The sequence below is a fragment of the Palaemon carinicauda genome, chromosome 19 (assembly GCF_036898095.1).
Source record: "Palaemon carinicauda isolate YSFRI2023 chromosome 19, ASM3689809v2, whole genome shotgun sequence".
Lineage (NCBI taxonomy): Eukaryota > Metazoa > Arthropoda > Malacostraca > Decapoda > Palaemonidae > Palaemon > Palaemon carinicauda.
Genome location: NC_090743.1, coordinates 27,167,328 through 27,180,233, shown reverse-complemented (window position 1 = coordinate 27,180,233; position 12,906 = coordinate 27,167,328). Strand labels below are relative to the sequence as shown.

The following is a 12,906-nucleotide window of genomic DNA, read 5'->3' as shown; positions in this document are numbered from 1 at the left end:
CCTCGCTCAAAGTGATTCAAGTAAGCTGTGTATTAATTTGTAAAGGTTGGTAACTCTTGTTTTAGATGTGTTACTGTCAGACATAAGAGGAAAAACTTTTTAATCATTATGGGTATACCAAAAGGGCTATACAAATGATACATCTCTCAAACTTACAAATGCAGATGGTGTAGGTAGGATGAAATCATAATGGAAAAAAAAGATAACTATATCTTGGTTATTTATGCAAGATAATCGTCGGAAACTTCTTGCGGTGTTATACATTATGTTTTCCTCCACATATACCAAGTAACTAATTTTTCAATGTCTGAAAAAATATTCACAAAAAATCATGGAGGGTGGTCACCCAAGGCAGTCAATGTAACTTAACAGTCTCAGGTTTGTATCGTTAGCAAAGATTAAAATTACTTTGAATGTTGCGATTTGTTCCTAAACAATACATACCTTCTACCTTTAGTAGGAGACTCATCCTTAGGAGAAAGAAAGTCTCAAAACAATCTAACTGGTTTACTAACCTGGGAAATGTCAATGTGCTTTGGTTTTGGAGAGGAGCCAAAGTGATAACTCCTGTTAATCTCCTAACAACCTAAGCATGATGATGTTGTAGGTGTTAGGCTAGGTTCCTAATAGGAGACTGGCGGGCAGTTGTGGAAGAACCTACTGTATATCTGTAAGGATATGGTGTCTGAATGTATGGCCATTATAAGAAATGGATTGTATACATTTCATCAATCCTCTGCCTCATCTGGAAGGATGGGGAAAATACTTCAGAGTAAAAATTGTCTGTAAAGAAAAGTTACTTGGTCATGGGGCTTGTCTGCATCTAGTGTCTGATCCATCATATAATGAAGGACTGTTTCACACCAAAAAGCGGAAAAAGGAAGGGGAGAATGGCCATGCATTCTAACTCTCCTTCTAGACTTATGTTGCAACTGCTAATTAAGACGAGATGCTACTTGCCCATTGAGGTAGCTAGGTTCATAACACAATTTGTTAAGTAGCTACCACAGGAGCAAGGATAAGGTTATCCAGGGATGGGATATGTGAGTAAACTCCTGTGAGTAGTGGGCAGCGAAGATTGTCTTTCATACCGGACTCCTACCTTGAAGACTAGTGCCACTGACAGGTTCTTCTGAAGGTTAAAGTAGATTTAATATCCTTCACTTCATGCACTCAAACTGGGATCAGCACAAATAAAGGTGCATGAGTCAGAAGAAGCAAAGTTGTTGGATATCTTCATCTATACCATTTAGGCATGAAAAGTCTCTAGTGCTCCACAAGGGGGCCTGATATCTCTAAGATGCACCAGCAAGTCATCACAGGACAAAGGAGAGTCACCCTGCACTCAGCTTGTAAGGAAGAGATGAAGGACATGAGAATGGTACAGCAATGTCTCTCCAGGGGGGGGGGGGGACGGTGTGAGTTATACATATGTAACTCCTATTGAATAGAGTTCCTAGCCTTTTTAAATTATATCTTCTACTTGTTCTTTAGAGAAGGTGCAGCAGAGACTCAGCAAAGATGAGCCAGAGGAGAAGGGAGAACTTGAAGTTTATTTTCTCTGGAGTAAAGGAAGTCAATGATAGCACTCTCAAGGAGGAGAGGCCATAAAAGCACTGCCAGATGATATATCTTTAGCACCTTCCAAGATTGACAGACACTGAAGGAAAGAAGAGTGGTGGCCCCTCTCTCGTATACTCGGCAGCTGAAGAGCTCTTTTTCTGTTGGTGTACCTACGATATCCAAAAAACACCAACCTCCTTACGTCAACATTGTTGTGCAGCCACGCAAATGGGGAATAGATCTGCAACAAAAATGCTGCCCCAAAAGATTATAACAGCCTGATAAGGAAGCTAAGGAGTAGGCGTACACCAGTACTCTTTGGTGACAGAAGTCAAAGTGAAAGTTGTGCCAACTACTAGTGCTCCCACCTTAGAATTTTAAATACCCATTTCAGCTTTGATGAAAGTCATAAAGTACTCCTATCAAAATTTGAAGGTTTATGTGTAATACTACATTGGATAACCTGAAATGTTGGTAGGGGTTAGTATTAGATTAAACAAAAAAGAGGCACATTTGAATAACCAGGCAAAAGGTGTGAGAAAATAATGGCCATTTCCAAAATTCTCTTACCAGTATGCAGTCTTCTAGAGACCTGGCCGGACACCAGTGGAACATTCCCGTAGAATCGTACTTCATTTCGGTTTTTTCAAAGTCAAAGTCTTTGGCCTGATCATCTGCAATTCCTACTGTTAAGCCATTGTTAGTCCCACCATTAGTACCCTGACTGCTCCTACTTGTGGGCCTGGAAAATTCAGAGGGTAAATAAAGGGTCTTTCAAGCAAACTCATGAAATTTATATATCCATTAACTTCATTACTACTAAATAAAAGGTTTAACTCAACAACCTAATCTTAAAAGCCTTAGTGATTAAATGTACATTCAAAGCTACCAAACAAATCACTGAAGTCAATCCTATTCTACAAATCTAGAATTTAAGAAATGACAAAAAGTCCCAAAAATATTCCTGTAAAACAAAAATAATCTGTAAAAATGCATTTGTAAATTCATTCATGTAATGATCCTAATTAAAATAATATACAGTAACACTTTACAACAATTAATTTGAAGTTTATCTATTGTATTTCCTGTCAAAATATACTGACTATTCAATAAAAAACTAGAATGAATAAATCTTAAGCAAGAAATGTCTATCTTTTACAAACAATTACAGGTACCTTTATTCTTATACAACCTACATAAGTGCTTTTCATTTTGATATAGCCTTTAAAAAGATTGTGATGACAATAACAAGACTACTGCTTCCTATATCTCTAAAAGGTTACTTCTAAGAACAGTATAAAACACAGATATGTCGGTGCTGTGCATAAGCAATCAAGGTTGGTTACACTATTGACATATCTAGTTAACACTGTCGTAACCAAGGTAAATGACCTACACTGGAAAGATATGAGTTCTAATTGTTTGGCAAAAATAAGAAGTAAATTTAGAATAAGATTAAATTGACCTTGCAAAATTTTTATAAAACTTGCTTCTGTATTTTAAATAAAGATTTACATCATGGTAAAAAGAATCTTATATATTATAAGAGATAAAACAACAATGGATGAACTACTGTATTCAAAACAAGTCCTGAAAATATATCAAGTTCCTGAAGGTCTATTCGATCATTTACCTTATGGCCTGTAACTAAATATCCACCCCCAACACAAATAATAACATATATGCCTAAAGGAAAGAAAGCAATTAAACAATCATGCTTCACTTTACCGTCTTCTGCTCAGAATGAAGAAAATAATTTTTAATATAAATTTTCAAAACCATGTCAAAGCAACGTGACACTAAATACTGTACAGCATTATAAAATTATTTCTCAAGATATTGCTGAAACGAATAAGGAGAAATATAAGGTTGTTCTAGTGACAAAGCTTTCAATACAAAGCAGGTTGTTTTCTACAGCAAGTCTAATATTATGCTGAATTTTAAAAAAAGTATTTGTCACGCTGTATGATAAGGTCATATTAATTACAGACGTTGTGCTCTGTTGCAAGTGAAGTGTCTAAGTCGTGCTTAAAGTAACAACAACATACCTAAGAATAAAAGTAGAAAACATTTGGTCACTGACAGGACACCATGCTCACCAACAGTGAGAATCAACATACACATATGAACACAAATATATTTACTAGATGTTGGTGCACTTGTGAGGTCTGTGATCTATATGTTAGGACAGTGGGGACTGTGCTGAAATGTCTTGGTCATGCAGGGTATGTGAATGACCTGGGATAAGGCTTGGATAGTGCCCAAAGGTGTCATCACGCTGTCACAGCAAATAGGATACACCTTTGCTTGGACTTGATTAGGAATTCAGACTAAAACACTAAACTGGCATTTATGTAAATTAAAAGCTGAAATGATACTATTCTATCATTGCTGGCTACACACATTACTGCACAATCATCAGGGTCACCATATAGTGTGGAATAGCACAGGTATATGCAAAAGAATAAAATAAATAATGATAATTTCTCCAGCTTCATTTGGTCAATGGGAAGTCAGAGGCCTTGTGATGAAGTACAAAGGGGCTTCCAGACACCTAATTTTGTGCCCTCCCATGCAAAGCCTATTCATTGTGCAAGGGTACCAGGGCACTGGCACCACGGTTGAGTGCCATCAATGAAGAGTAAAAGAGAAACAGACTGTGGAAGAGGATCATGACTTAAACTACAACAGGAGGAGGAGGAGGGAGCGCTACATGGAGACGTGAGGGGAGAGTGCGTACATGAGTTTCTTGACCTCGTAGCTGAGGTGATAGCTGTACGTGTTGTCCTCTGTCAGCCTGCAAGTAACAAGAAGACAGCGTGAGCGGTCAGCCCGTGAGGAGTACGCGTGGGGACCCGTGTGTTGTGTTTTTCACAGACAAAGACAAACAGGGTGGTTGGCTGGTGGGTGTTGGGCAATGATATGATTTCTCAGAACAAAGTTAGTGAAAGAGTGGTAGAGTGAGTGTGCTGCTGAAGAAGTGTATTAGTGAGGATCCACATAAGCTGCTGCAACAGAATTCAATAAAAAAGGAGAGAGGAAAATCTAGATGACAATATTTTGACCAAATTAATGAGTATTGAAGAGATATGAAAAAGACAAGATCTAGGTTTCAAATGTTATTTAAGAGAATATTTTGATAATTATCATGAGTAGTGAAACTGAAGGAAAATGTAACTCATAACAGTGGTGCTTGTGAGTGTGAATCATACATATGGCAACTGAGATTCCAAGATACTGTACCAAGACATCATCTTGTTATGATTATTACCAAGAAACTAAAGATAAACCCATTTTAACAACTTATATAAAAAGCATTATGGCTGTCATTCCTGTGCTTAAGTTTGTCACTGACTACAAGCATGTGACTGACACAATGACGCTTCTAGGGTGGTGTGTTCATACTGTCAAGTTTTAAGATGGTCAACCTAGCACTGGGTGTATATAAAGGAAAATGATATGATAACTTCCTGTCTTGACTAACAGGAGGCCTAACTCTGACATATATTTGGTGTTGTTTGTGACTCAGTTGCTAAAACTAATTAAGCACTCATACAGAAGTCATAAAAATATTGAACTAACAGATGCAGCCACAAAGTTAGAACATATAAATGTTTAATTTCACATGTCTAGAATAACATACTTTCTTATTTCCTAATAACAATTTATTCCAGTCAGAGCATATTCCTCTGCTTGATTACATGTATAGAAATTGTACTGCATATCAGCCAAGTTGATTGAGATATTTATCAACTGTATATTTTTGAATTAGGAACTTTATTTGATACTTTATATTTCTGGTGTGTGCAAATATCTGTAGCCTGAGAAGGTACTACTCTCACCTTTTCTGTACCAGCGCACAGTAGATGAAAAATTGATAATTGAGTAGTCACCCAAAAACCTGTACCAGGTAATATGATAGTACTCATCCACCACATAATATACTGTACTAAAAAATATATCTGATGTCACCACAAAATGAGTCTTTACAGTGTTTGAAATTTTGAATGTTTATGTGATGAAGATAAAGAATATTGTAAAACAAGAATGTTTTTACTATCACAGTGATGATGATGTTTTTTCCAAACAGGGAATTCAAGTGGATGGGAAGGCATGGATGAACCACGACCAGGAGACGCGAAAAGTGCAAAAAACGAAGCAACAGAACAAAACCAAAATATAGAGGCACCCCATAATCCATGCACTGGTTACTCAGTTCTGTATTAGTTATATCATCAGATCTGTGTCAAACCAAACTTGTTAAAATAAACAGTCCATGTAAGTGGTTGTTAGTAATCAAAAAACATAATTACGATAGGTTAAGTACAGATGAAAATCAAGAAAAAAATGTGAAGTGCATTCTCCTCTTTCATTACAGGCTTTGTGATGACCTCAGACCATCTCTTTTTGTAACTTGAGTTTATCAAAGTCATAAAATGACATTATAAAATTGTAAAGAGTTTCAGTGTCATCAAGTAACTAATTTCATAATTCATTTGCATGGAATATTATGAGATATATCCTAAGCCCCTCGTCCTACGGAAGTCTAGGAATTTGTTTTTTAGATTGTCTTGTATTACACAAAATGCACAAATCAGATAGGAAAGTCCCTTTATAACAAAGGTAATGATAATCAAATGTTCCACTGTATCTCTTCTAACATGAGAGACAGCAACAATAATTAAAATTATATTTTTAAAAATTCACTTGTAATCTACAAGCTGACAAATCAATGGCAAAATTTCTAAAATATGTAATCTGATACTTAATGAAGCAATTTCAAACTAACATCACAGCCCAAGAGCATAATCTAAATAAAAAAAAATCTTCAATAGAGGGGTTTGAAATATAAATTATTTATCTTTAATTTCAAAAAATTAATACATTTATTATAAAGAAATAATTAATAAGTGGGGAATACATTCCATCAATTAGTGTAGAATAAAATTTGGCAAATAATAAAATACAGTGGGAAAGTTTCTTCAATCACTGTGTCATCAAAATCAAAGATAATGAAAATATGTAAAAGGAACTATTGTATAACTTAAGTACTTCAAAAGTAATTAAATTTCTTGACATCCTTCCCCTCATTAATATCTTATATTACTTGGGCAATTTATTACGTACTGACATACTGCACTTCCTAACTCTGGCATTGTGTTCTTTTCAAACCAATTCCATTCCTATTAAACTTACAATTATTAGTAGACAGGTAATTTTAAAAACATTTTTGGGCTCGAGCCATGTCCTCCTGATGGAAGTTCCCTCCGGCAACTTCCTACTGTATAATGTTTCTGCGATTGATATTATAAGAGAATTACCATCAGGTATCACAGGGTTCTAATCCCCGGAACGACTATCCAAAGATATCGTGTATAATCAGGGACGTATCCTAAGATAACCATCTGTAATTTTAAAAACACTATTGGAACATAGAACTTGAAATTAATATAAACAAAAACATATAGCACCTACAGAGATTGCTAATAACCTATGACTAAAATTTCATCCCTTTGGTACCATGGTAATGCCTTTATGATAATTACAATTCCATTTTATCAAAAATGTGTTAATTTAAAGAGAAATATTTCAATGTAATAAGTTTCCTTTATTTCTACTGCTCTTGATGTACTACTGTATGGGACTTCTTGAATTTCAACCACCAATCTGAATTCATATTCAGGTCAGGGAGACAAAAACATTGAATAAAATTAATTCTGGGTGTCCTCAAAAACACACTGCACTTATATTCTATCAAGCCTGATACTGCATCAGATTCTTATCTGTCATTAGTCTTATGCAAATATATTGTGAATTGTATGTAACTACGGTATCTATCTATCTATCTACAATGGCACTTCTTCCAATTTTGGGAGGTTGCTGACATCAAAAACGAAACAAAAGGGGATTTTTTTCTCATTGTTCCTCTTTAGCTGAGTTTGGTCGATACTGCTAGGGTAACTAATGTCCAGAATATTTACTGATACTTGGTTTTGATAAGCAACCATTACTTGCATTTCTTCTTTAAATCAGTAATATATTAGCTGAAATTATATATATATATATATATATATATATATATATATATATATATATATAACTTTTAATAATAATAATAATAATAATAATAATAATAATAATAATAATAATAATATTTTGGTAGTAGACCCTCTTTAAGGCATGCTTCATTGAATATGATCGCTGCCTCAGCACCATTAATTTTGTATTCTATAGTCTCAATAGATCTGATGATTTTCTTTTCAGCGTTACTGCATTCCGCTAGTAACGGCAAAATTCATCCTTCATCGTGGGTAAAGTAGATCTAAGGTAGGTCAAAATTGGGTTTAATGTAGTAAACTCTACATTAAACCCAATTTTAACCTACCTTGGATTTACCTTAACTATGATGAAGGATGAATTTTGCTGTTACTGGCAAAATGCAGTAACGCTGAAAAATCATCAGATCTATTGAGACAATAGAAAACAAAATCAATGGTGCTGAGGTCGCGATCATATTCAATGAGAAATAATAACAATAATAATAATTTTAATGTTATATATATATATAGAGTATATATACTGTATATATATATACATATTAAAAATAAAATAATTGATGGTCACTTAAGTAGATTGAAATGGGCTCTGACAAGGTCAACTACAGTAAATAAACTGGCTCAGCTACGGCATGAGTATCATCATTTACAATATTTCATAATCCTTTACCATTCAAGTTTGCTGATGATTAGCAGCCAGTTCAGTGCTGTATAGAAATATGAAATCATGTCTGGTTAAAATGAATTGCTTTACTTGATTTAATACACATTCCTAAATCAACAATGCACATTACTGTATTAATGAATCTAGAACTCCTAACACTATCAGTTTCAACACATGTAGGCTACCTAACTATCCTCAGTACTTATACAATAATTTGATAACTTTCCATACTTATATAAATCAGCTTGAAAAGAACACGTACACCCATGAGCTATGCTAAAGGCTCCTTTCCCTCATGTGGAACTATGCATATGTGTGTGGTAATACAGTTCTCTTCTTGCCTGACATTTAAGGATTATTCTACATGTTTTGACATTTCAGAAGCCACTAAAAGTATTTAAAAGAATACAAAAACAGAAGGGATCCAAAGACAATAGCTCTCTTCTTTTAATCAAGATACAGTATTCCTATATACATCTTAGACAAGTTATTCACCATGCTAACGACATCCACATTCAGTCTTTCCTTGAATGCCAATTCTTTTGTTACCCTTAAATAAATGTCTATTGTAAACTTTTATCCAAATTTTGTAGGTGATACAGTCATTGTCACAGATATGTTTGATATCACATAATGAACAATAGTATAATATTAATAGAAAACGTAAGCATTATCATTTGCAATTCTTTAGAAAGCACTTTGTGGTACCGTACAATGGTTAAAAAATTATCCATTCTACTGGGACTTACATTTGATATTAGTTGAGATTTGAAGTCTTCAAATAGTGTGTATAGTACAATTTTCTGATTACAACAGATCTCACACTCACAATTCTTTTATATGTCATGTTCTGCTTACGAGAGACCTCCGATATAGGCACAAAATGACCAACAGAGGTAACAATCTTATTAGGGACCAGTACATGCTAAAGGCAGTCATATAAAATATGTTCTTGTTTTTAAATTCTAATGTGCTATCTTAATTTCAGCATGTGATGTCAATTGCCTGGCAAATAAGCCAAGTGAACTTAACTCATTGTAAATCATGTTGACAGGCATTGACACCTTTACACTATACAGTATTGTTAATCTTTTGAGATATTCATTTCCTTGGAAAGTTTTATATTTTCTTGATGTACTGTATTAATACTTCTTTCTCATTCACTCTTTATGGACAGAAATACAATAAAATGACCAAACTAGTGGAACTTGGAGTTGAAAAATTGGAACTTTGATAAAAAAAAAATTATCTTTATAATCATCTGAAGTTCATACTGCTCCTCTCCAGAAGCATGCTTATATCCATGTTTAATCCCCTCCCCCCAAAAAATTCCTGTTTTCTTTCCTTCTAACAGGCTTAGGCCTCTTATTATAATACAGTATTTAAAAAAATCTGGCGGCTAATGGCAATAACCATGACGGGGGTAAACAGTAACATCTCACCGTTCTCATGTAGGCTCGACCACTATCGCTTCTTAATATCTATCTAGTTGGTAAACTGGATCTTTATATCCCCCCACTCCCTAAAGTAGGATCTCATGACCAACTATTTATAGTTATATTACTTGAGTAAGATATTATTTAATTCCTATAGCCAATATCAAATAACTTTAATGATTTAGATGAACAGTTGAATTTATTACCACGACAATTATCAAAAATTATACATAGTACAGAAGAGAGCTATTGCAATGGACTTCTTTGGTGAAAATTATTTAAAGTCTCTTCATAACTGCAGCAGAAACTTCTATTCTTGGAATTACCAATATGCAAGCCAATATGAAAACTGTACCAGCACCCATGTCTGTACATAAACCACAATTTAATTTCAAGGAGTTTTACTTGTTTGAGACCATATTTCAATTTTTCTACCTCAAGAGAACAGGGTTGCACAGTACTAAAATATTTCATATTTGTGATAATGAATTTAAAAGAGGCTGTTCTCTGTGTCCTTAGAATTATTCATTATATTCAACAAAAGGTTCATATTCCTGTAAATGTCTCAATATCTTTTGTTTCCCTTTTCATCTTTCAAGATCACAGTTAGTAATGTTAATTGCCCACATCTGCTGCTGCTTTCAAAGAAAGTCTAATCTTAAAACCCATACGTGTTACTCCCAACTGTGTAAACTTACGCAAGAGAATAATCATAATCTTATACTTATTTTATGAAAGCAGTTGAAGATGTAGACAAAGACTAATTCACACAACCTGTAACTACCTGTCTTGCTGAGGCACTGACCGGTTGTAGCCCTGGCTCGGAGATGTAAGAGCTTCCGTGGGTCGACCACCATTCTTCTTGGCTGCAGTTAGGGTCTTTGCTGCGTTCACTAAGGGCTGTTGACTGTTTTGGTTGGCAACTGCAGAAGAAAAACCCAAAAGGTTATTTTGACGAGTAAAGTTAATGTTTGTAAGCCAATGATATAAGTCTCTCTTTTATCTTATTAGCTAGTTTATGGGAAACAAGGAAATGGCATCTTTAAGTTTCAGTGGACAGGACCTTAGTTACAGTTAACACAAAAAAAATATCAATCAAGACTTTCAATTATTCTTGTAGAATTGCCTGATTTAAAGGGATGGGATGGTAAAAAAACAAAATCTTTAACAAAACGTCAAAATAACGTCAAGGGAAAATGAGCTGAGTGATACAAAGTGGAATTATTGTCTCAACAATTCTTGAGTTCATTCAACACTGCAAATCAAATGCTGTTTCACCCTGATAAAGAAGCAGCAAGCTACATGCAAACACACAACCCTAATAAATTAATGGTAATGGTGTTTAGTAGTCAGAGAAAAGTAATACAGGATTAGATTTCTACTTACAATTAAATATGGTTTGATGTGAACTCATATTATTTTAAAGAATATATGTAGAAAAAAATTGGACTTCAGTCTACAAGACTTCAAGTCTTGTAAGAATAAGCAGAAAATCACCAATTTTCTTAAAATTTTCAATACTTCCCCGTAAGCTGAATAATCATAGTTTTTAATCCTATAATATAACTTGAGTGAGATATGCAGGTATATGATGAATGAAGTATACGAGTATCCTCCTTCAAAGAATGAATCCATAATCTCTAAATGCAATCAAAGGAGTGCAAAATTTACTTTGTACAGTAATACGAATATTTCATATTACTAGCCTTTAATAGCACTTAACCATCGCACAGTATCAGTAAGGATATGAGATCAGAGTAATGATAGCATTCTTTCAACTCATACCAAAAAAAAAAAAAAAAATAGGGAAAGGCAAAACAATAAGAAAATGTATCTGAGCAAATACAGTTTCGTGTTCCACTGATGCCTTTCATATTGAATTATATTTGGGTGGTTTATGGGGGTCAAAAAAAGTTAAGGGGCTTATTTGTTTCTAGTCCTAAAAATTGAAGCATTCAATAAAATATTTCAAAAAAGGGATTCAACAAGTCTTTATGAGCAGTTCCTTTTCTTCCATAGTCAGGAGCTCACCTAAAAAACAATGGATTTTGTATATCTTATATACTAACAGACTAGTTGGGATTGCACTAGTAAGAATAAGAACCCTCTAAACAAGTTAACAAACATGCATGACACTAAAATATCTGGCATATGGTATTACTGTACTCACGCAAGTGAATTTATACCTTGTTTTGAACATGAAACTACTATACATTTTAGGGATTAAAGGTTAAATTCTTTTAGATTGAAAAAATAAGAAGCCCAAGAGTGAGCTTTCTGTCTGCGGTGACACGTAGCAACAAAAGTTCTCTATAAGACTGCAATATGTAGGAAAACATACACTAATGAAAAATGTACTGAACACAAAGCCACCAGTGAAGGAGTGATTGCCAGACAGTGAATATTTTGTGTATATAAAAAGCATACATAAGCACATCATCAAAAGGCCATACACGTCTACTTTACGTATGCTACGGTCGGGCATACAGTATAAGAATAATGGTTGAGTTTTCTAACACATATGTAACTTATAACATGTAAGGGGAAAAGGACTCTCCCACAATAATATCACAAAAACATACACATGTATATATATATATATGTATATATATTTATAACTTTGAACCTGCAAACACACTTACCCACATCCAAGCTAAAATTGTCAAGCTCACTAATCAAAGAGTTTGTCTTTAATATACAAAATCTTTAGGTGTCAATATAAAAATATAAAAGCAAGCAAAATTTTTAATGCATACAGTACTTCACAACTTTTCAAAAAGGGTGTGTAAAAATCATTTACACATAAGATTTAAAAGTGAAGTTTGGTGGAGACAAGAAATCATGTTAATTGCTGCCACATCTTTTGGTACTTGTGTGTAATTCTCAGAAATTATTTATGTTTCAGTCAATATCTGGAAATCTTGGGTCAGCAAACATTTATTCTTCAATCTAACAATATTGGTTTCAGGATGCATCACCTTACTATCAGAATGATGTTGGCTTTCAATCTAGGATGTATATTTATCATCCAATATAAATCTGACATCAAACCAAATATTGAACAATACTACTCTTATTTAGGTAAAAGTTTAACAAGATCCTCCTCCAATATACCCCAAAACTTATTCAGATGCACAAAAAGGACAGTTGATGGCCAAAAGTATCACAACACGCAAAATTATACACA

General features: G+C 34.1%; 1 protein-coding gene across 46 annotated transcripts in view; it reads right to left on the bottom strand.

Moving 5' to 3' along the window:
* The window catches only part of slo (calcium-activated potassium channel slo), a 608,128-nt gene that overhangs the window by 33,675 nt on the left and 561,547 nt on the right, over nucleotides 1-12,906 (bottom strand). For 30 of the 46 annotated variants that reach the window (XM_068393381.1, XM_068393340.1, XM_068393345.1 and 27 more), the window contains 3 exons: nucleotides 10,504-10,642; nucleotides 4,304-4,360; nucleotides 2,134-2,305 (listed from right to left, as the gene is read on the bottom strand). In XM_068393381.1, the coding sequence (XP_068249482.1) occupies nucleotides 2,134-2,305; nucleotides 4,304-4,360; nucleotides 10,504-10,642 (368 nt within the window). The remainder of the gene's footprint in view (nucleotides 1-2,133; nucleotides 2,306-4,303; nucleotides 4,361-10,503; nucleotides 10,643-12,906) is intronic. The other 16 variants (XM_068393351.1, XM_068393379.1, XM_068393376.1 and 13 more) reach the window with 3 other exon arrangements.